Source organism: Salvelinus fontinalis, chromosome 29 (genome assembly GCF_029448725.1).
Source record: "Salvelinus fontinalis isolate EN_2023a chromosome 29, ASM2944872v1, whole genome shotgun sequence".
In the NCBI taxonomy this organism is placed as follows: domain Eukaryota; kingdom Metazoa; phylum Chordata; class Actinopteri; order Salmoniformes; family Salmonidae; genus Salvelinus; species Salvelinus fontinalis.
In genome coordinates, this window is record NC_074693.1 from 36,327,762 (window position 1) to 36,348,021 (window position 20,260).

The window sequence follows — 20,260 nt, forward strand, 5'->3', positions numbered from 1 at the left end:
GGAAGGAAGTGGGGGTTTATTAGATCGCCTACAAATTCTCAGAAGGCAGCCCACCCTCTTGCCCCTTTTTCTCTGCCTTCTCTTCACGCAAATGACGGGAAAGCAGTATATCATTCTGTCAGACACGTTAAGGAAAAAAAGGATTCTGACAGTCCGTGGTGAGTAATCGCAGTTCTGATGTCCAGAAGTTATTTTCGGTCATAAGAGACAGTAGCAGCAACATTATGTACAAAATAAGTAAAAAAAAAACAAGTTACGCAAAGAAACAAACAAAAAAACACAATTGGTTAGGAATACGTAAAATGTCAGCCTTGTTCTCCAGCGCCATGTTAATCCAATCCTAACCATACAGCTGACCTCTAGGAGTGAAATGGGACTACATTCTCAAAGCCCACCTCTACCTGAAGAAGTATACTCGCCCACTCCACAGTTTAACAGCAAATGGGTTGATCTATTCTGTTAACAGGTTTTAACCTTTAAACACTCACTAAATACTTCTCGCCCATTGACTTGATGGTAATGACTTCAAATCAAAGTGTTTACTGCCTTAGGTGGGTTGACTAGGTCATGAGGTTGGAGGGCTGTGGCATGGTGTCGACACGGGTATAATCTCATGGAAGCCTCTTTTTGGAGTTGTTTTTAATTTGTTGTCGAAGTTACAAAATGGTTACGCATTTAGACACTTCTTTCAAATATATGGTTGTGTATGTACAGCTGTATAACTTTTTTTGACACTTTCCAGTCTTCAAAACTGAAAGCTGACAGTATGGATTGAGTCAACCATTCTGACCAGGTTCTCCAAATCTTGCATCAATTTTGTGCCACATTACCAACAACCAGCACCTTAAATTGGTAATTACAGCAATCCAACAAACAATTAGGGGGTCATTTCGATGCAGAAAAACTTCAAGAGCTGACAACAAATTACTTCATTTTGCTCCCTGAAACTTCTTTCACGGGTCCACCCAATTCTTAGCAGTTATTATGTCGTTAGCGCATAACTCATAGAATTCAGCATTGGTTTGACAGGTTAAATGAGCCCCCAACATTAGCCTCTGCTATCCAAGTGAATCTTCATATTATGCCAAAGATACAAAATGGACCAGAAAAGTAGAGGTATGTGGCTCATTGATCAGTGTTATGAAACAATTGTTTTTACTAAATCATGACAGTTTTTGGCAGTTGCCTTTTTCACCATCCATTAACCTGGAGCCTGAGAGTAATTGTAAGAGGAGTTTAGTGAGGCGTGCAAATACATCATGAAAATGATATCATATGTTAGCAACTAGTGGCGAGGGATCCATACTGTGTGTTTGTTTTTTATGTGTGTACGTAAGACCTCTGTTGAACTGAGAGGGGGAAATATCATCATTAGTGTCATGCTGGGTACTGAAGCTAATGGATTTGTCAATAGGTTCTGCATGTATCGCGGTACTCTGAGATTTCTTGTCGAGGAGCAATAGTTTAATTTTGACCCCACACTCACATGGTCTCTTTCTCTCTCACAAACACATACTGTGGCCCCCAACTTCAAGGCACACACACCCACACACACACTGTGGCCCCAAACTTCAAGGCAAAGATGCCCTAAATGACTCCAAGCAAATGTGATGGGGGACAAATTACAAAATACAAAATGCTTCCCAGCTTTTCTTCAAGGCTCGCCCTCTCTCTCAGCGACACTCTTCTGGGCACTCTCTCCGTCACCCTATCGCACACCGAGGTGTCGCGACCCCGCGGTGACCTGCTCCTGACTAGCCCACCTTACGCCACGGGACTCCGGGGGCCCAGGGCCAAAGAGCTAAGCCAACAGTGTGAAAGGGGCCGCCAATATACTAATGGGGTTGGGTTGATTCCTGGGAGATGAGAGGAAGAGGCTATCCCCGCCTCCTCACACGCTCGTTGGGCTGTGACTTGGAGTGAAAAGGGTCTGGACGGCTTATACGAGCCACTAGGTCCTTCTCGGCCGTCCCCTCACCTTGAGAATTCAATAGGATGCAGATGCCCCCCCAAAAAAACACCCGACCCCCCCAGTCGATATGTTCGTGTCGGAGATGAAAGTGGGAAGTGAGTGGAGGAAAGGGGGTGGCAGGGGGGTCCTGACACTAATATAGTACATTGGAATTCACTTACAGAACTTCCAAGTTCTTTTGTCAAGCTTAAAGGCCTGCTAGGCCCTTTGAACCCCTGGCTGACCGCCCTCGTATAGCTTTTTCCACCCCGCCTTTTTTTTCTAGCGTCAATGAGATATTCTCCACATTCCTGATGACCGTCACGACACAGTCTCAGACATCTACCGGTAGCGATGATGGTGCAAAGCCACGGTGCATTTTGTAACAAACTCTCTTTTGCGGCTGTGGGGTTTATCCCAAGACCATTAGCTTACTTGCTTGTTCTTTTCTTCACTCAGTCAGTCGCTGTGGGTAAACTTTGTGGGTAACCTAATCCTAACTCTTGAGTTGCTGGCTTGCCTGCCCACCTCCCCCTCCTCTCATCAGAAGGACTGAGACAGCTCCCCATTCATAAACCTCAACTCTAGTCATTGTCAACCAGTAGGCTCAACTTTCCACCCAAGAAAAAATTCTCAATTGTTGTTCACAATTCTGACCCACCTTCATAGCCACTTAGTCTAAATTCTAAATGTAAATGTTTCTAAGAACAAATCTGACACGCCGTAGTTCGTGTCGCTTAATGTGACTGATTAGAGTCCACGGTCAATGCAATATATCCTCCATCCTAGAATAAACCATTGAATGGAAAAGTTTCTCCATGTGTCATACCTGCTGTAACGTGGTTCTACCAGAGGGGTAGATATCATAGAAGTGCCACAAAACAGTGAACAAGGACTTTTTATTTTCAGGAGTCTCCATCATTTATTTCAAGATTGCCACCAAGCTTTTTCAACATCTGGCCGAGGCAGTAGAAAAAAAAGTGAAAATGTGCAGGTAAGCAGAATGCAGGAGCTTCTTCTTTTGAAGCTTGCTACAAGCTTGCTACACAGTTGAGCAGCACATCAAAGACACAGCTCTGTTCACTCTGTGCCACAGCTCCTGGTTTATACTTTCAAGGCATTGGCACAAGCCTGTGCTTTGGAGGTGATGAGTATCTACTCAATGCTGGCTCCTTTTGTGCAGTATCATAATTATAGTTTATCATGCCTGTGGTTTTAATCACTTTTCAAAAAGCTTAATTTTGGACTGCAAGCCAATGCTTCAAACATATTGTCTTTTGTTGATTGTAAGTATTTTGGATGTACACCAAATGGAAGCCCCAGGTCAATCTAATCATCAGACATTCACACCTTGTGTTAATTCAACTGTTCCTATCCTAAATTATAATGTTTTGTGCAATTAGGATTTTTGGAATTTTGTCAATGGAGGACCTAGGAGCTTTGAATTCTGGTAGTACATATGTATTTTACATAGGTACAGAATTTCACAATTCTGGGGATAATATTTTGGCATTATATTGATTCACACAGCCACCCTCATTCTTGCCGGCTATTCAAAGTGCAATCAACTATAGTTTAAATAGGTACCTCTAACCATATGGGAAAATTATGAATTTTTATTTGAAATGCAATGAGGATGGAATGCTGTAATTCCCGTTCTAATAGGACAATAAAGGGGAATCACACAATGGTCCTAAGTGGCGGGAGGGATGATCGATCATTCCACTGCGAGTTCAGAGGGCCTCGTAAACACATTCACACCTCTCTTTCATTTAAATGCGGGATAAGTTATAGCACATTATTGAAAAATCGAGTTCCACAACAACCTGCATTTCAATGCTGTCTGGGAGAGTAAAGCCCAATCCACAAACGAAGTGACCTCCAACATAACCTGAAAACAAGAGAAGCCGAGAAAGAGTAGTCTTGACTGTTGCCTTACCAACTCGGCACACAATTTTGTAATATTGTGTTCTGAAAATACATTACACATTGTTTATCATTACAAAGGTAATACAACAAAAACTGCTGCAATAATAAACTAATATTAATTCGATATTAATAGTACTAACACCGAATAACAAATATATATAAAAAAAACAGATAGGCATTTATGAAAAATACAAAATATGATTTAAGCTTCAAATGAGAATCCACTATTCGCCCAAGTAAACTATTTGGAACTTGAAATAGGCTTACACCTGCTTTTAAGGTAAATCGAATTGTTCCAAATAAAATGTAGCCTATATACAAAAGTCTCTATAAAAGGTGAAAACAAGTCCATCAATTCGTGTGTTCCTCCTTGTACCAACTCCCTCCCAATCACTATCATTTCTGACTAGAGGAAAACATTCTCCAAACTGATGGCCTCTCAAAGATTACCCTATCAGGTGCAAACCGCTGACAGTTTCCACCCACCACCAACAGAAAAACCTCACTGTGCCCAAATCCTTAGCCGCAGATACTCCACTGACAGGCATTACACCATCGCCCCTGCTACGAAGATCTGCCGTTACGTTAGATTCAGGTTTCATATTTATAGCTACCCTCTGGATAACACTAACTTTTTATCAGAACGCGAGGTATTCCACATAAAAAAATATTTATTTTCATATTCGATTTTACGCACTTGTCCCCTTTTGCCATTTTTCCACTGTGGAGTCGGAAGATTTAAAATGATCCTTGCAATGTGTAGATATCCCCCGCAGGTACGGACGGAACTGAAGTACCTCTGATCTTTGGAGGAGCACCTTTTGGGAGGAAAGAGGGTGCGCGCAATGGATTTTTAAACAAGGGGAAATCTACTAAGCAATGGTTGCAAGTTGAATATTTCCGCGCCTGGCAAGATACCGCTGTCTAAACGGACCGTGAGAGCGGAGCTAGGAGATTTGGAGGCGGACAAGAAACAATACGCTACCTTTTCCCTCTGGATCATTTTCTTACAACAAGGAAGCACCTAATGTTGCATGCAGTGACATTTTTGCACTCCAGTTATTTATCATTACACTGGGTTTCATAGACACCTCCGGGATTGTGTGCGCAAGGACGCTGGCGGGTCTATCCTCAACTTCTCTCGGGGCTTTAAAACTGTGGAAACAGGTGTATTTCAGCAAGTCAAGATGTCTGTTGTGCCTTCGAGGTTCATATACCTGTAAGGATTCCATCTTTCTATTACTTTCGTTTCTCAAAACACGTACATTCTTACCAATAGAAGTCGCTAAAAGCTTCATAGTTGCTACCGTTGACATTCAGGTATGGATATAACCGTTTATATTTTATGTAATTGCTTGTGATTAACCCCCTCCTCCCTTTTCTCTCTCCAGGTGTTTACATGTTCTGGTCCTCTATTTCCACCTCCAGGTAGGTTGATTTGATTGTTCTGGTTTTGAACACTGTGTGTGTGTGTGTGTGTGTGTGTGTGTGTGTGTGTGTGTGTGTGTGTGTGTGTGTGTGTGATTTTTATGGACCCATTCTGGATTTTTTATGAACAAATACTCATACAATTGGAAAGAGTAACTATACACTATTTTAGCTTGTGGACACTTGGCAACCTTGAACATACCTTGGTTAGACGCGCTGGTTCTTTTTCTCAGATTTCAGTTACTTTTTAATGTTACTTTAATTAGATAAGATGAACACAATTCCCAAATTAAAGATCGATGTTTGTTGTTCGTCAAACAAAAATACAAGCAAAGTAACTCTACCCTTGTTATAGTACATTTTATTGTAAGGAAATAGGTTTGGAATGTAGAGGAAACTATCCTTTTGCGTCTCGCTAATGAACGAGGCATCCTCGAGTGCACCAGATAAACCCACCGCGCACAATTGAGCCAGGCAACCAGCATTGAGACAGAGAAAAAACTGAGATGAAAATACATTTTAAGGACATTTAGATAAGGATAATTTGCTATTTTGATCAATTTCAGCCTCGTGGATCTATTTTGTAATAATAGTATAAACCGCACTAACCCCGCATCTTTTACGCATGCGATTTATTTGTTAACTTGGTTGTCTATAGCAAACGTCAGTAAAATCCACATTCACTATTATGGAGTGTAACATGCTGCATGGAGTTAGATTTAACTGTTGCCTAATATAAAAAATGAATGCGTTTGGGCATGAATGTGTTGGTTATTTTGAGTTCAGTTTATTTGTCATGATGTATTTGGTGTAAATGAATAGCAGATACAAAGGGTAGTTTGGAAACCAGCATGTTATATTGTTGGATACAGTGAGAGGCAGCGGTTAGCCCACATCCTGAAATGCTTCCATGCCTCTGTTGTTGAGGTTAGTTTTGTAGTCTAGTCAGTATCATATACCAGGGTTGATGCCAATTAAATCTCTCAGGGATTACAGAGAATTACTTGATTCCTTTCCCTGTCTCCAATTTAATGCTTATTAAAAGTCAGAAAGATTGCTGGCTATTTATACAGGGATAAGTAATTACATACAATGTGCCCAATCCCTTCCCCTTGATTGAGGTGATAAGATATCACCTAGTTTAAAAATCTTAACATTTCCAGAGTTGGTTCAACAAGTAATCCTTTGCATTGAAGATGAGGATTAAGATTGTCAACAAACCACTCATGCCAAACAAATTATTAATGGAGAAGCCCAATCCATCCAATGATGCTGCAATAGATGAAGACATAGAGTACAATCCCTCATTCTACCTCTTGGACATCACATCTCTGTCGGAGATGTTCTAAACAAATGGGTCAAGGGATCATGATTATAAAACCTGGCATTACCATTTCATAATAAAGGGGACATCTTACAAAGACACCCCTCGGCGAGGAAAAAAGCTGGTGGTTTAAAAAAATAGGAGACAACTGGGTTATGTAAGGGTATGTGCTCTTGTTCCAAAGGAATTGGCAAAAACAACACTAGTGTCAACTGTCTGATATCTCCCCCAACCGAGACAGCAATCGCAATAATACAGTTTTAATTGCTTCCCATATCTGCGGTGATATATATCAATATGCTTCATGCTTTGCATGGCTAATTGCTTCTGCAAAGAAGAGGTAGGTCAGAAGGAAGTCTCGTAGAGGCTTTCTTGCAGGAAATACACTTTAGATAGACCAATACAATTGTGTAGCACAACCTTGATGGCATGTAGAGTGTTTTGTAGACCTATGTGTGGGTTACGCAGATGGTAAGGTGTATCTGAGATGCAGGGGGGCTAAGCTTCCCAGCAAAGATGGTGCCAGACTTTTAAAGTTTCAACCATACCCATTTTCGTCCCGTCTTTGAAGAGGGAGACGGACCGATGTTTTTTGGGGTCGATTGCGTTTACCTTCGGCCCTCTGCAGCGGCTTGCCTTTATTTCCTCCATGTGAAATGCAACTGTCTACAAAACACACCTTTATGTTTGTCTGGAGATGGAGAGATTTGATACAAATCCCAAAGCAGTAGTTATTCTAAAAGTATTTTTAGTGAATGCTGGCTTGGTGGTGAACTTTGTGGGGTAGTATAATAGAAAGAGGGTCGTGGTGAGTTTTGGAAGCTCTATTAAGATGCTCTATTGGATTTGGATGCTCTATGATAGTTTTGAATGCTCTTTTAGAGTTGTGGAAGCTTTAATGGGGATGTTGATGCTCTATTGGATTTGGTTGCTCTATGATAGTTTTGAATGCTCTTTCAGAGTAGTGGAAGCTTTAATGCAGATGTTGATGCTCTATTGGATTTGGATGCTCTATGATAGTTTTGAATGCTCTTTCAGAGTAGTGGAAGCTTTAATGGAGATGTTGATGCTCTATTGGATTTGGATGCTCTATGATAGTTTTGAATGCTCTTTCAGAGTAGTGGAAGCTTTAATGCAGATGTTGATGCTCTATTGGATTTGGATGCTCTATGATAGTTTTGAATGCTCTTTCAGAGTAGATTGAAGCTTTAATGGAGATGTTGATGCTCTATTGGATTTGGATGCTCTATGATAGTTTTGAATGCTCTTTCAGAGTAGTGGAAGCTTTAATGGGGATGTTGATGCTCTATTGGATTTGGATGCTCTATGATAGTTTTGAATGCTCTTTCAGAGTAGTGGAAGCTTTAATGGAGATGTTGATGCTCTATTGGATTTGGATGCTCTATGATAGTTTTGAATGCTCTTTCAGAGTAGTGGAAGCTTTAATGCAGATGTTGATGCTCTATTGGATTTGGATGCTCTATGATAGTTTTGAATGCTCTTTCAGAGTAGATTGAAGCTTTAATGGAGATGTTGATGCTCTATTGGATTTGGATGCTCTATGATAGTTTTGAATGCTCTTTCAGAGTAGTGGAAGCTTTAATGGGGATGTTGATGCTCTATTGGATTTGGTTGCTCTATGATAGTTTTGAATGCTCTTTCAGAGTAGTGGAAGCTTTAATGGAGATGTTGATGCTCTATTGGATTTGGATGCTCTATGATAGTTTTGAATGCTCTTTTAGAGTTGTGGAAGCTTTAATGGGGATGTTGATGCTCTATTGGATTTGGTTGATCTATGATAGTTTTGAATGCTCTTTTAGAGTTGTGGAAGCTTTAATGGGGATGTTGATGCTCTATTGGATTTGGTTGCTCTATGATAGTTTTGAATGCTCTTTTAGAGTTGTGGAAGCTTTAATGGGGATGTTGATGCTCTATTGGATTTGGTTGCTCTATGATAGTTTTGAATGCTCTTTTAGAGTTGTGGAAGCTTTAATGGGGTTCTGGATTCTCTATTGGATGCACTGTTTCTTAGGTACGGAAGTATGAGGTGTGTCATAATAACCTTCTTAATGTTCCTCCGCCTAAGCATTGACTAAATTCAAAGGAAGTTTGATATAGAGATTTCAATAAGATTTGCTTATTGATTAAGATGCATCTTTGTTTTAGGCAAACAATTTCATTTTAGTGTTGTACCATGGCATTGTTGAATACATGTTTCTGATTGGCTTGAAGGGGATTATAGAGCGTGTATTATTTCCCTGTAACGCACAGTATATTTGCACGGTAGAATTCAATGGCTATAGTTCATTGTTGCATGTTCTATGTTTGAGCTGCTTTTGAAAGCAAAAGTCGAATTGAAAACATCATTGGCATTGTTGAATTTTAATTTCATAGTAGCAAGCTACGACTGATGGTTTGGTTAGCTCAACCAGCAAGTCTGTTTGTTTGGTTACCACGTCAACTACTGTTGCTATCTAGTGAACTTGCTAGATACTTCAGTGGATGTTGAGCACATTTCTACCGGCAAATGAACACATTTTTAGCAGCAAATGTGTTAAATTAGAGCCATGGTATAAAGGGATAGTCAGCTTGGGGCTCGATGTGTTCTCTGGAAAGCAGTGTAACTCAGTGGAAGGTCAGTTCCACTCCGCTAGCGTGTCGTGGAACACAACTACCACGTCATTCGTTAATTATCATAGAAAGCATAGCCCCTTGTTGATTATCCCTTACATTAAACACGATGTACAATTGTTTCATATTTTCAATTCATGTATTTTCCGTTGTTTCTAGACCATCCAAAAGTGACTCTGCTTCTTAGTTGCTTTCATTTTTGCTGACACCTTGCTGACACTACTGGGATTTGTTTTCAGATCAGTGGTTTGTTTTCCCCCCTGTGTTAAAGATTTGTTCTGCCATGAGCATATTTCCCCTCTCATTCACTAAATGTCATTAATTTTCTGAGGTTAAAACAACGAGGAGTTGGAGTATGTAATGTGTATATAATTAGCCACCTGAGAGAAGCCACATAAAAAGGCAGTTACTATGTAATTACCACATGATACAGCTGGGGAATGGGATCTTGCCGCAAATCGAGATTCCAGGGGTTTCGAAAGTATACGTTACCCTTCCCATTCACATATGGGTTTGGGTGACAGGGCACACAGGCTGCGTTCATTTTGACGTGTTGTCGAAGTCAGCGATTTCTTCCGGGTTTTTTTGGGCCCTGACTTGTAAGTGCGGAACAGACCTTTGCATTCAGGCTAACAGTGTGAAATATTTGAATGGCGAATTTATGTTACAAGAGGCTCCCTCCGAGTGTGTTTTTGTGGTACAAGCTGCCTCTCGCCATCACATCCACATCTCCACTGTGATTTATGGGCCTTACTGGGCCCTCAGGCAGATATTTGTTTGATGATAGTGTAACAGGGCTGGATGCTTCAGGTGTATAATTGCTAGTGGCTTGCTTGCTTGTGGAAATGGAATACTGTTTTCAAGATATCCCCGGGCGCATAGACAGCTGCCTCAATACAAAGACATGCAATAATAATGAAGCATGTACCATGTTGTGCTTTTGTTCTCGGTGAACTTCTACAGTGTGTGCCCTTTGAATTTGTACAATGCCACACAGTTTCATTACCTTGTAAACATGTCGTGTGGAAGAAACCTGTCAGTTTTAATGTGCAAACGGAACTTAAAATGTCAGCTTACAACTTCCTAGGTGTTACCTCAGTTTCTGGCCTTTAAGCAGAGCTTCACGACAGAGGCCCTGGTAAAAGCTGGTCTATGACCACCTGTGTCATGTCTTTCTCCTCCAGGAATCTCAACAGAGCTCAGCCGATTTCAGGATCTATATTGAGAACCACACGCGGAACCCGGATGACCTGAGCCGGAAGCAGATCCGTATCTACCAGCTGTACAGCCACACCACGGGCAAGCACGTCCAGATCCTGGGCAAGAAGGTCAACGCCAACGGAGACGATGGGGGCAAGTACGGTACGGGAGAATTCCTGTGCACTTCACTTACAGACGCTTCAAGCCAGTTCCCCTCATCAATGGTCTTTAATTGTGGGATTTATCCCATGTGAAACAGGATTCATTCGACCTATTTTGGACCGCTACTGGTCAGAGTTGGGTTTACATTTTTAATGAGTGAACTTTGACCCTAACTCAGCTCCTTACTGATTGCTTGGTTAAGCCATTAAGATTATGAATAGTGTGGGAATGTGAGGCGCTATGAGCGTGTCCGTCCACAGAGAAAGCACATCTAGAGATATTGTATATATTGTCTTTATTCATTGTGTCTCAGCTGTGTTCCTTCCACTGTTCTGGTCAGTGATCATATTGAGGTGGAAATACATCTGATTGTTGTCATGGGAAGTAATTCTGCGTGATGCCTGGCATAGTTCTTTTCAACTCTGTGGAGGGTTTATCAGTTGCTATATTCACTACTTGTCACTGTGGACATGGCCCATTTTCTATTAAAAGTTGGGCTGCGGTCCAGACGTGTTTGTATGGGAGTGCTTGCCTGTTTGCACTCACATGTATGAGTCGCCAACAAGCACCGCCGGTCGACTGTGTTCAGTCACAGATGCACTGAGGCGAGGTTTCCTCTCGTTGCTTGTTAGAGCTTGAGTGGAAGCAGATTCAATGTTCCCCATGACGAATTGCCAACCCTGCCCCCTCCACTCAGCCCCAGTACCTGGCACCTGTGAACTCCCTGACACTGATTTAACAGGAGGCTCGGGAAGACACTCTTCTCTCCTCTCTGCACTAATCCTCACTCAGTCATAACAGCAACCTCACAATGGAGGGTCAGAAAGCACGGCTGAGAAATGGAGCCTCAGCTACTACAAGGTCAGCTACCCCACATATACACGCGGATAAGACAGAGTTCTAATTCTCCCCAGGCAGTAGAGCTGGGCTAGAGAATGTGTCACATGCAATCCCACATAATTGATGTCACCATTTGTCCGATAGCATCTTATGTATCTAAATGCATAGTCACATTTGTAAAAGAAAAAATCCACGTGAAACAGGCAGAAGTGTTGTTTTTTTTGAGGCAGTTGTTGCATCTGTAGTTTCAGGTTGCAATTGGAGTCTCCAGTGGTACATGCATAAGTCCGAGGCACAGTCGTTTGCGATTCAGCGCTGAGAATGCTGTGGGGTTTCTTATTAAGCTTGGCCGCAGTGAGCGGCACTACACTAAAACCCTCCTCAACCCGGGATATCACGGTACAGCTCGCTTTATTCCATTGTAGTATGAAAGGGATGGAAGAGGGGCAGCTAAGTGGGGACTTGTGGCTGTCTCTGTCTCAGCTCCTCCAACTCCTCTCAGGAGCTCCAATGTGTTTCTCAAACCTGTGCATTCAGAGAAGTCTCACCGCAGTCATTTTATCCTCTTTGCTCCCTGGTTGAAAGAGCGGCATGTCTTCTTTCCTCTCTCGCTCAACGTCAGTTCTGAGATGAGTTTCCCACTCACCTACAAGATTGTTTTACAGGACTATTTTTGAGGACCCCCCCCCGCCCGCCCGCCCGCCTCCGTTCCCTTGAGTGCCACTGAATAGGCCAGTGTGTTAAACAAATGGATCATCTTTAACTTTTTGATTGAGTGAGCACAGACTAAAGAGAACCTGAAACCTAATCCCGAGGGAGCGTAACCGCTCCAAAATGTTTGGCAGATCTCTTGCCCGCGAGGAGCGAACAGAAACAAAGATGAACCCACAGGGGTTAAGGTTGTGCCAGAGCAAAAGAAGCCGCCGGCGTGCTTGTTTAGAATGGGTCGTTTCAAATGTTTACGAGGCTAAAGTTGTATATTTGTTATTCTGTGGAGATGGCGAAGTCAACTATAGAGTATTTTTCATGAACCAATAGTTATTATCTGTTTCAAATGGTCTGTATCAACTTAATGAAGTGGTTGAAAGTATTCATTAAGTATTCATTAAGTAAATGTGTTTCTCCTTCCCCTTTAGCTCTTCTTGTTGTCGAGACGGAAACCTTTGGGAGCCATATTCGAATAAAAGGGAAGGAGAGTGAGTATTACATCTGTATGAACAAGAATGGCAAAATCATTGGGAAGGTAAGCATATCCTTGGTTGTTACTCTCTTGCTAGAGAATGTGTCAAATCTTACTCAAGGAAACAAATGTTTTGCCTAGTGCCAATAACAGATTCTTTGAGTGATTCCAGTGGATGAAGAAATTACTATAACTAACATTAGAAAAAATACTTTTACACAAGATTTTTTTTTTAAATTATTATGTGTGCTAAAGTTCCTCTTTAAAGGGGAAATCTACAGTTGCTACATCCACTGTTGGACTTCTTAAAGAATTATATGTACACATTGATTCTTGAAGAATATAGCTTATAAGTGCTTCATGAGCTTAGTTCAACTTGACACTGTATAGTCTCAAGACATGGTGACAAGTATACTGTTGATATCATGGATGGTCAGTCCTTGCATCCATAGCTCCATAGCTCTGTCTATGCATTTAAGAGTGGTTACATATCTCCATTCCCATTCCTTAGCTTTTTACCGAAGCCCTGGCGGTTATTTTTTCAGCTGTGGATTTACACTTTACGGATATTTTAGCAAGACTAAGACATAAATAGATGAAAAATATTTATTTTCAAAACGCCATATCCACAAATGTTTTGCATTTGTGTTTTTTCATCAGAAACGATTGCTTATGAGTTCCTTCATATGTGTGTAAAATATTACTCTTATCAGATTTTTTATTAATAGACTTTCGTTCTTTTTTTTTTTTTAGCAAAACCCCTATATATCCATTGTTTAGCTGGAACGGAATGTTTGTGTCCTATATATTTGACTGTGATATGTGGTCGTCTCAGCTAGCTATCTTAAAAGTAATGCACTTACTATAAGTTGCTCTGGAAAAGAGCATCTGGTAAATGACTAAAATGTCAAATGTAAATGTTTTACATACCGACCTCATATTACTGTATTTATTTATTTTTATGTTTCAATATTGATGTCACAAATGTATAATTTGTACAGTTCTATATTTTTTTTTAATGTAGTTATTCGTTACATTTAACTGTGTAAAACCAAACAGCACTACTTATTTCTCAGAGCCTGGTGGATGTAGGCCGTCATTGAAAATAAGAATTTGTTCTTAATAACTGACTTGCCTAGTTAAATCAAGGTAAATAAAAAATATATAGCGTTTTGGAATGAAAATCTTCATATGTTCACTTGCCGAACATACAAGCCAGGATGGAGAGTGCTATACTCAGTGTACCCCTGACAGAAATCTTTTGATAACTCACTGGCATCCTGCTACGTAACCTGTGCTTTCCTTTTGATCCTCCACCAGTCAATTATAGACTGCAATCATCACAATGCTTTGACAGGCTAATGGCCTCATAGCAGCATTGCCATTGCAATTATACCTCTTGTTCACCAGGTGGCGCAATTTAAAATAGCAGCGAAGGAAAAAGTACCCAATTGTCATACTTGAGTAAAAGTAAAAATACCTGAATAGAAAATGACTCAAGTAAATTTGAAAGTCACCCAGTAAAATTTTACTTGAGTAAAAGTCTAAAAGTATTTGGTTTTAAATATACTTACGTATCAAAAGTAAATGTAATTGCTAAAATATACTTAAGTATCAAAAGCAAAAGTACAAGTATAAATAATTTAAAATTCCTTCTATTAATGAAACCTGACCACATCATTTTCTTGTTCTTTTAATTTATGGATAGCCAGGGGCATGCTCCAACACTCAGACATCATTTACAAACGAAGCATGTGTTTAGTAAGCCTGTCAGATCAGAGGCAGTATGGATGACCAGGGATGTTCTCTTGATAAGAGTGTGAATTGAAGACCAGTTTCCTGTCCTGCTAAGCTTTCAAAATGTAACGAGTACTTTTGGGTGTCAGGGAAAATGTATGGAGTAAAAAGTACATCCTTTTCTTTAGGAATGTAGTGAAGTAAACATGTAAAAATATATATATATATATAAATAGTAAAGTACAGATACCGAAAATACCGTAGATACCGTATTTTCACTAAAGTACGTTACACCACTGGACAGCAGCATATACACCCCCCTCCGTATTTATTTGGACAGTGAAGCTAACATTTAAAAATTTGGCTCCTTACTTCAGCATTTTGGATTTGAGATCAAATGTTTTATTTAAGACGACAGTACAGAATGTCACCTTTTATTTGAGGGTGTTTTTATACATGTCTAGTTAAAAGTTTAGTATTTGGTCCCCTATTTCTAGCACGCAATGACTACATCAAGCTTGTGACTCTACAAACTTGTTGGATACATTTGCAGTTTTTGGTTGTGTTTCGGAAAAATTTCCCCAGGAGGAACTGAATAGTGAATAATGTATTGTGTAATTTTGGAGTCACTTTTATTGTAAATAAGAATAGAAGATGTTTCTGAACACATCCACGTTCATGTGGATGCTACCATGTTTATGGATAATCATGAATTAATCCTGAATAATGATGTGTGAGAAAGTTAGAAAAACAAAGATCATACCTTCCAAAAATGCTAACCTCTCACCATTTCCAATAACAGGGGAGGTTAGCATTTTTTTGTGAGGTGTGATGTTTGTTCCTTCACCGTCCAAATGCAGCTTAACTGTCCAAATACATAAGTATGGAAGTGTATATCACAAAAATGTACAATTATTTTTAAATACAAACATAGTTTAAAACTGAGAAAAGCAAAGTTTGAAATGTCTCGTAAAGTTTGTGTCCTTACAAGAGCCATACCAGAAACACAATTTAAAAACAAATGAATAACAACTTTCTGCAACTGTAATAGTTCCATCTCTTCCTGGCCTATATGACGTACAGAAATGTTTCTTTGGCAGTAGGTAAAATAGGTTTCCTTGATGGTTTGCCGTTGTGGAAGGCGGAAGGGATTTTTTCACAGTGTTGGAAACCAGGTGCTAAGTGTCTAAAACCATGTTGTTTTCCTTGCAGCTCAATGGTAGGAACCAGGAGTGTGTCTTTGTGGAAGAATTCTTGGAGAACAACTACACAGCTCTCGTGTCGGCCAAGTACAAAGGCTGGTACCTGGGCTTCAACAGGAAGGGGAGGCCCAAAAAAGGATCGCGGACCACACAAACACAACAGGAAGTGCATTTCATGAAACGCCACCCAAAGGGCAAGGTGGACCCACTGGAAGAGTTCCGTTTCACTACAGTAACTAAGCGGACACGAAGGGCGCGTCGCTTAAAACAGAACCCCGAAACTAACTGATGGTCCGATGGACATCAGACACACTGTTTTCCTAGGAAATCACAAGATTCTTCTGTAAAAAGAACGCCGACAAAAAAAGAACAAACATTCAAAGATGTTTTATTTTTATATTTCAGGAACATTGAACATCTCCCAAATGTTGGATGTTTCTGGGTTGTTATAATTATTATAATGTGTCTTATTTTATTTATATCGGATAAACTAAGAATGACAAAGGACCCTTATTGCTTATCTTCTGCTCCTTTGAATTACAAACTGAAGGCATATTTCTGACAATGAGGGTGGAAGCATGAGTTTATAAATGTTATAAAAAGAAAGCGCTAGATTTGATTGGAATACCTGTCAGTTTTGTTTGTGTCACCCCCCCCCCCCCCCCCCCCCCCCGACAACTTGGATCCCGTATTTCTACTGGAATCAGATGCCAAGGAGACGAAACGGAAAGAGGTGCCAGTGGCAGGTGACACAGTCTACCTAGATAACTGTGTAGCTTTGAGTGCAATATTTGACAGGGCCCGCTCTCTCTCCCCCAACTCTCCCTCTGTGTTGATACCTTCTGCCTGAATCGTTGGCTACTCTGGCTGGAATGCGCTGAACACGATGTGTACAGTGTGATTTCCTTGACATTTTTTGTACAACTGATGATTCAACATGCTTTGACTAGCCAGGTATCAGACAGACGGGGTTGGAGTTTTGTTGAACCTCAGTTGATGTGGCTCAGAAGTTAACTGACTATTACAATGGGAAACATAATATCACACCTTTAGCCTTACGTGTCTTACTGCGGTAGAAAGTTGAAACAAGCCTAATGAATACTGGACAGCTTTTCAAACACTGCCTTATATGATGTTATCTGATATACTTCCGAATCATTTTTGACACAGAGCAAGCTTTCTGTTATTATTAACATCTGCGTCCACCAATTTTGCCCTGCTTTTCATAGGCCTACAACCAAAAGGTGGATTGTATTTCTGGTTGTTCATGGTGCACCCAAGCACCCATGTTCAAAGAGACATCCCAAAAACTGTTCATCTTTAACAATGTGTTCAATCAAGCCAGTTATAATGTCGAGAGCACTGAATTGTTCAAATGTGTACTAAGACAGGTATAGATTCATCCTATCCACCCACTATCTCTGTGTTGTAAGACCTAACTCTCAAACCCTGAAAACCGTACAACCAGAAATATGCTTATCTTGGATTCGGGAAACAGACTGCAGCCAATAATAGACCAGACAACCAGAGGAGTTGTGATCCCTACAGAACATGGTAGATCATTACCATTGATGACAAAGTTCAGCCTCTATTCCTGGGTAGAGCTGTAGTAGCCTATATATTTGTCTACCACCTGACAGGTTTTGTATGAGATGCTACTAACAACATGACACGTTTATGAATTTGTTTTTTTTAAATGTATGCAAAAACAATTTTATGACTATTATAAGATATTTATTGCCTTTCTTTGTAAATACATTGTGATGAATTTATTTGGCCTCTGTTAATAAAATGAGGACTATATTTAAAGCAATTTTTCTATGCGTTTACTTGTGCTGGAATTATAGTTGAGGGGCAAATGCATGCCTTTTCTCTCCTACACACTGGGGTTATATAAATTCACTAAATGCATTTTCATATACTATACAAACCTAAATGTGTGAAGGCTGCTTTTACCAGCAGTAGGTTTGTAGGTTGAGAAATGTTGCATTGCGGAATCATTGCAAACCATGAACTTTGATAGTACATTAGCTGTGTCTGTGCCAAGACGACATTCAACGGAACTTCGATATTTGTAGTTACTCACTGGGCAGTGGTACAGATGTCAGTTCAATGTATAGTTTTGATTTACATTTGGTTGAGTTGTCAAGTAACGTGACTTCAATGTGAAGTCAACCACACATTTCACCATGCCATTTGATTTAGGTTAAAAGTTGGTTGGGGGGGGAAAAATACGAAATTCCCTTACGTTGATGACTTTTTGCAAATCCACCTTTATTCAACGTCAACACATTTACATTTTGAGGTGAAATGACGTGGAAACAACATTGAGTCAACCAGCTTTTGCCCAGTGGGTACCTCTCATCACCTCTTTAATATTTTGATCGAGTTTATGTTTTAGGAACAGTGCTTGTATGTGCATGGTGTACAACTGCTAAATCCTATTGGGACTGTAAGGCAATTTTGTGTACAAGGAACAAAAGTCATTTGAATTTGGTCCACTTGATACGAATATCATTTTTGATTCATCTAACATCTGGGTTTAGATGTGGGCTTCTACAACCTTTCCCATTACGCAAATTGCGATCATAACTGGGATGTCCTCAACTTCCATGGGATGTTATGCAGACATCAAAATCAAGGCCGGAAACCAGCCTGAAAGGAGTTCGTTTTACATCTCCTAAGAAGTTTGTCATAATTCAAAATGTGGAAATATGAAGAGATATTTTCTGTAGCGAGTGTTCCAATTGGCACCTTACTGGCACAACAACTGTATATCAAGAAAGAGGGTATTTTGCCATGAGGTTGAAAGACAAGGAGTGTTGAGAGAATAGCAGAGTCCTCTGCTGTGAACTTTCTGCTATTCTGTAGTTTCACACAAGTATTTTATTAGAAATGCAATAACTGAACCTTGTGTTACTCTGCTACAAAGGATGCCACTTTTATATAATGTTGTGAGCTTTCTCTTGGCAAAAGCATTTGAGACATTTCTCCTACTAAAAAACAGGGTGAAGGAATGTGCAATAGTATGTCTTATAATGTTGTGCGCTGGAATGGTGTTTACAGTAACCGTCAGACTGAAAGATGGCAGTTTTGAAGAAAAAACGTATTTTGTTTAACTTCCTACTGATGTTATCAGACACACGGCAGTCTGCCTAGCCACCTAGCTATACCAGATGAAGACACTATTCCGTCATTGGATTTAGAGGTCTCATGCATGTCTCATGCTCTGTCTGCTTTTAAAAATACTATTTTACATGATGTTTTTTCATGTGAGATACTCTTGCAATACTCGTTCAATTTAATTATGGAATCCCCTAATAGGTTCATACAGACCAGGGTGAGAAATGTGACAATTTAATATATCTGAATACAGATATTGTGCCTGTGCAAATTACTTACAGAATAGTAATGATGAAAGAATGATATGCGTATTAATAATGTCCCTCAACAACTTGTTATGATAGAGAAAGAAGAGAGATGTAATCTTAAGAAATAGAGGTTGAGGGTTGTCTAAACGAGCACCAATGGTAACAAATGGATTGAACCTTTCGGAATGATCTGAAGACAGTTTGTATAAACCTCCTGCCAAGCCTTTATTTGAGTTAACCATTGATCACTGTAGGATAGACTTGGAGCTGAATCGATAACTTTCAAATGAAACATGAAATCCTCGTTCCAAATGTCTTCTGCAGGGAACTGATTCTCTAAATGCAGTAGCGGCAAAAGAGTTTATTCTATTATCAGATATTTTCTTTTCATCGTGCAAAAAATGTATAAATGATTCTTTATTAACTCAACGCAGCTCCTAACATCATCCATCAACATATAACAACATATTAAGAATGGCATTACAACGGCCTCTGTCACTGTCTTGAGGAAATTTGTTCTATTTGTGGTGGCACATAAGTCAAATAAAATGTCAGTGGAACAACCAAAGTGTTCCTCAGAATTCAAGCATCAGCAACCACAAACTTAATAAGAAGCCCTGTCAACAGAAATTTGGTGGCACACTATTTGAGACATAGAACCACCTTTGTCTCTCGAAGACTACTTAACTTGCCCTCAGGTTAGAGAAAAACAAAGACAAAACCAAAATGGTACCCAAGCCCTAACACAGTCATTTTACATATGCCATTTACTGTAGATTTATGTCACGTCATTTACCATCAAGACACCGCAGTCTTTCTTATTCTAGCTAAACGTTAAACCGCACTTGACTAGTCTTCTTTTATGACTGAAAAATCCACTGGGGAAACATTTTGTGATTCTCAATGTTTTGAATGTTTGTCTTTGAATATACAGCTGAGCAGTGTTTTTACAGGATTATAAATCTGCTTATATACTATTTTTTGTTGAAAACCGTCTGTTTTCTTTGAATAATAGATTTTCATGTAGTCTTTTGCGCCTAGGCAGCAGGTAGCCTAGTAGTTAAGAGCATTGGGCCAGTAACCGAAATGTCTCTGGTTCGAATCCCAAGCAGAGTAGGTGAAGAATCTGTCCATGTGCCCTTGAGCAAGGCACTTATCCCTAGTTGCTCTGGATAAGAGCATCTGCTAAAATGGAAAATAATGGAAAAATGAGCAAGTTACAGACTGATGGTCTTCTTGATAGGTAGTTGCTTTAGCCGTTGACCCCTACTAAGTGGTTCGTTTGAGAAATATTATTCTATTGAT

General features: G+C 40.0%; 1 protein-coding gene across 1 annotated transcript; it reads left to right on the forward strand.

The window, feature by feature from the left end:
- Window positions 1–4,410: 4,410 nt before the first annotated feature.
- LOC129827934 (fibroblast growth factor 18-like) lies at window positions 4,411–17,397 on the forward strand. The gene is made up of 5 exons (XM_055889229.1): window positions 4,411–5,099; window positions 5,272–5,308; window positions 10,448–10,625; window positions 12,602–12,708; window positions 15,595–17,397. Exons 1-5 carry the CDS (start codon window positions 5,068–5,070, stop codon window positions 15,871–15,873), a joined length of 633 nt encoding a protein of 210 aa, XP_055745204.1. The 5' UTR covers window positions 4,411–5,067; the 3' UTR covers window positions 15,874–17,397.
- The last annotated feature ends 2,863 nt before the right edge of the window (window positions 17,398–20,260 follow it).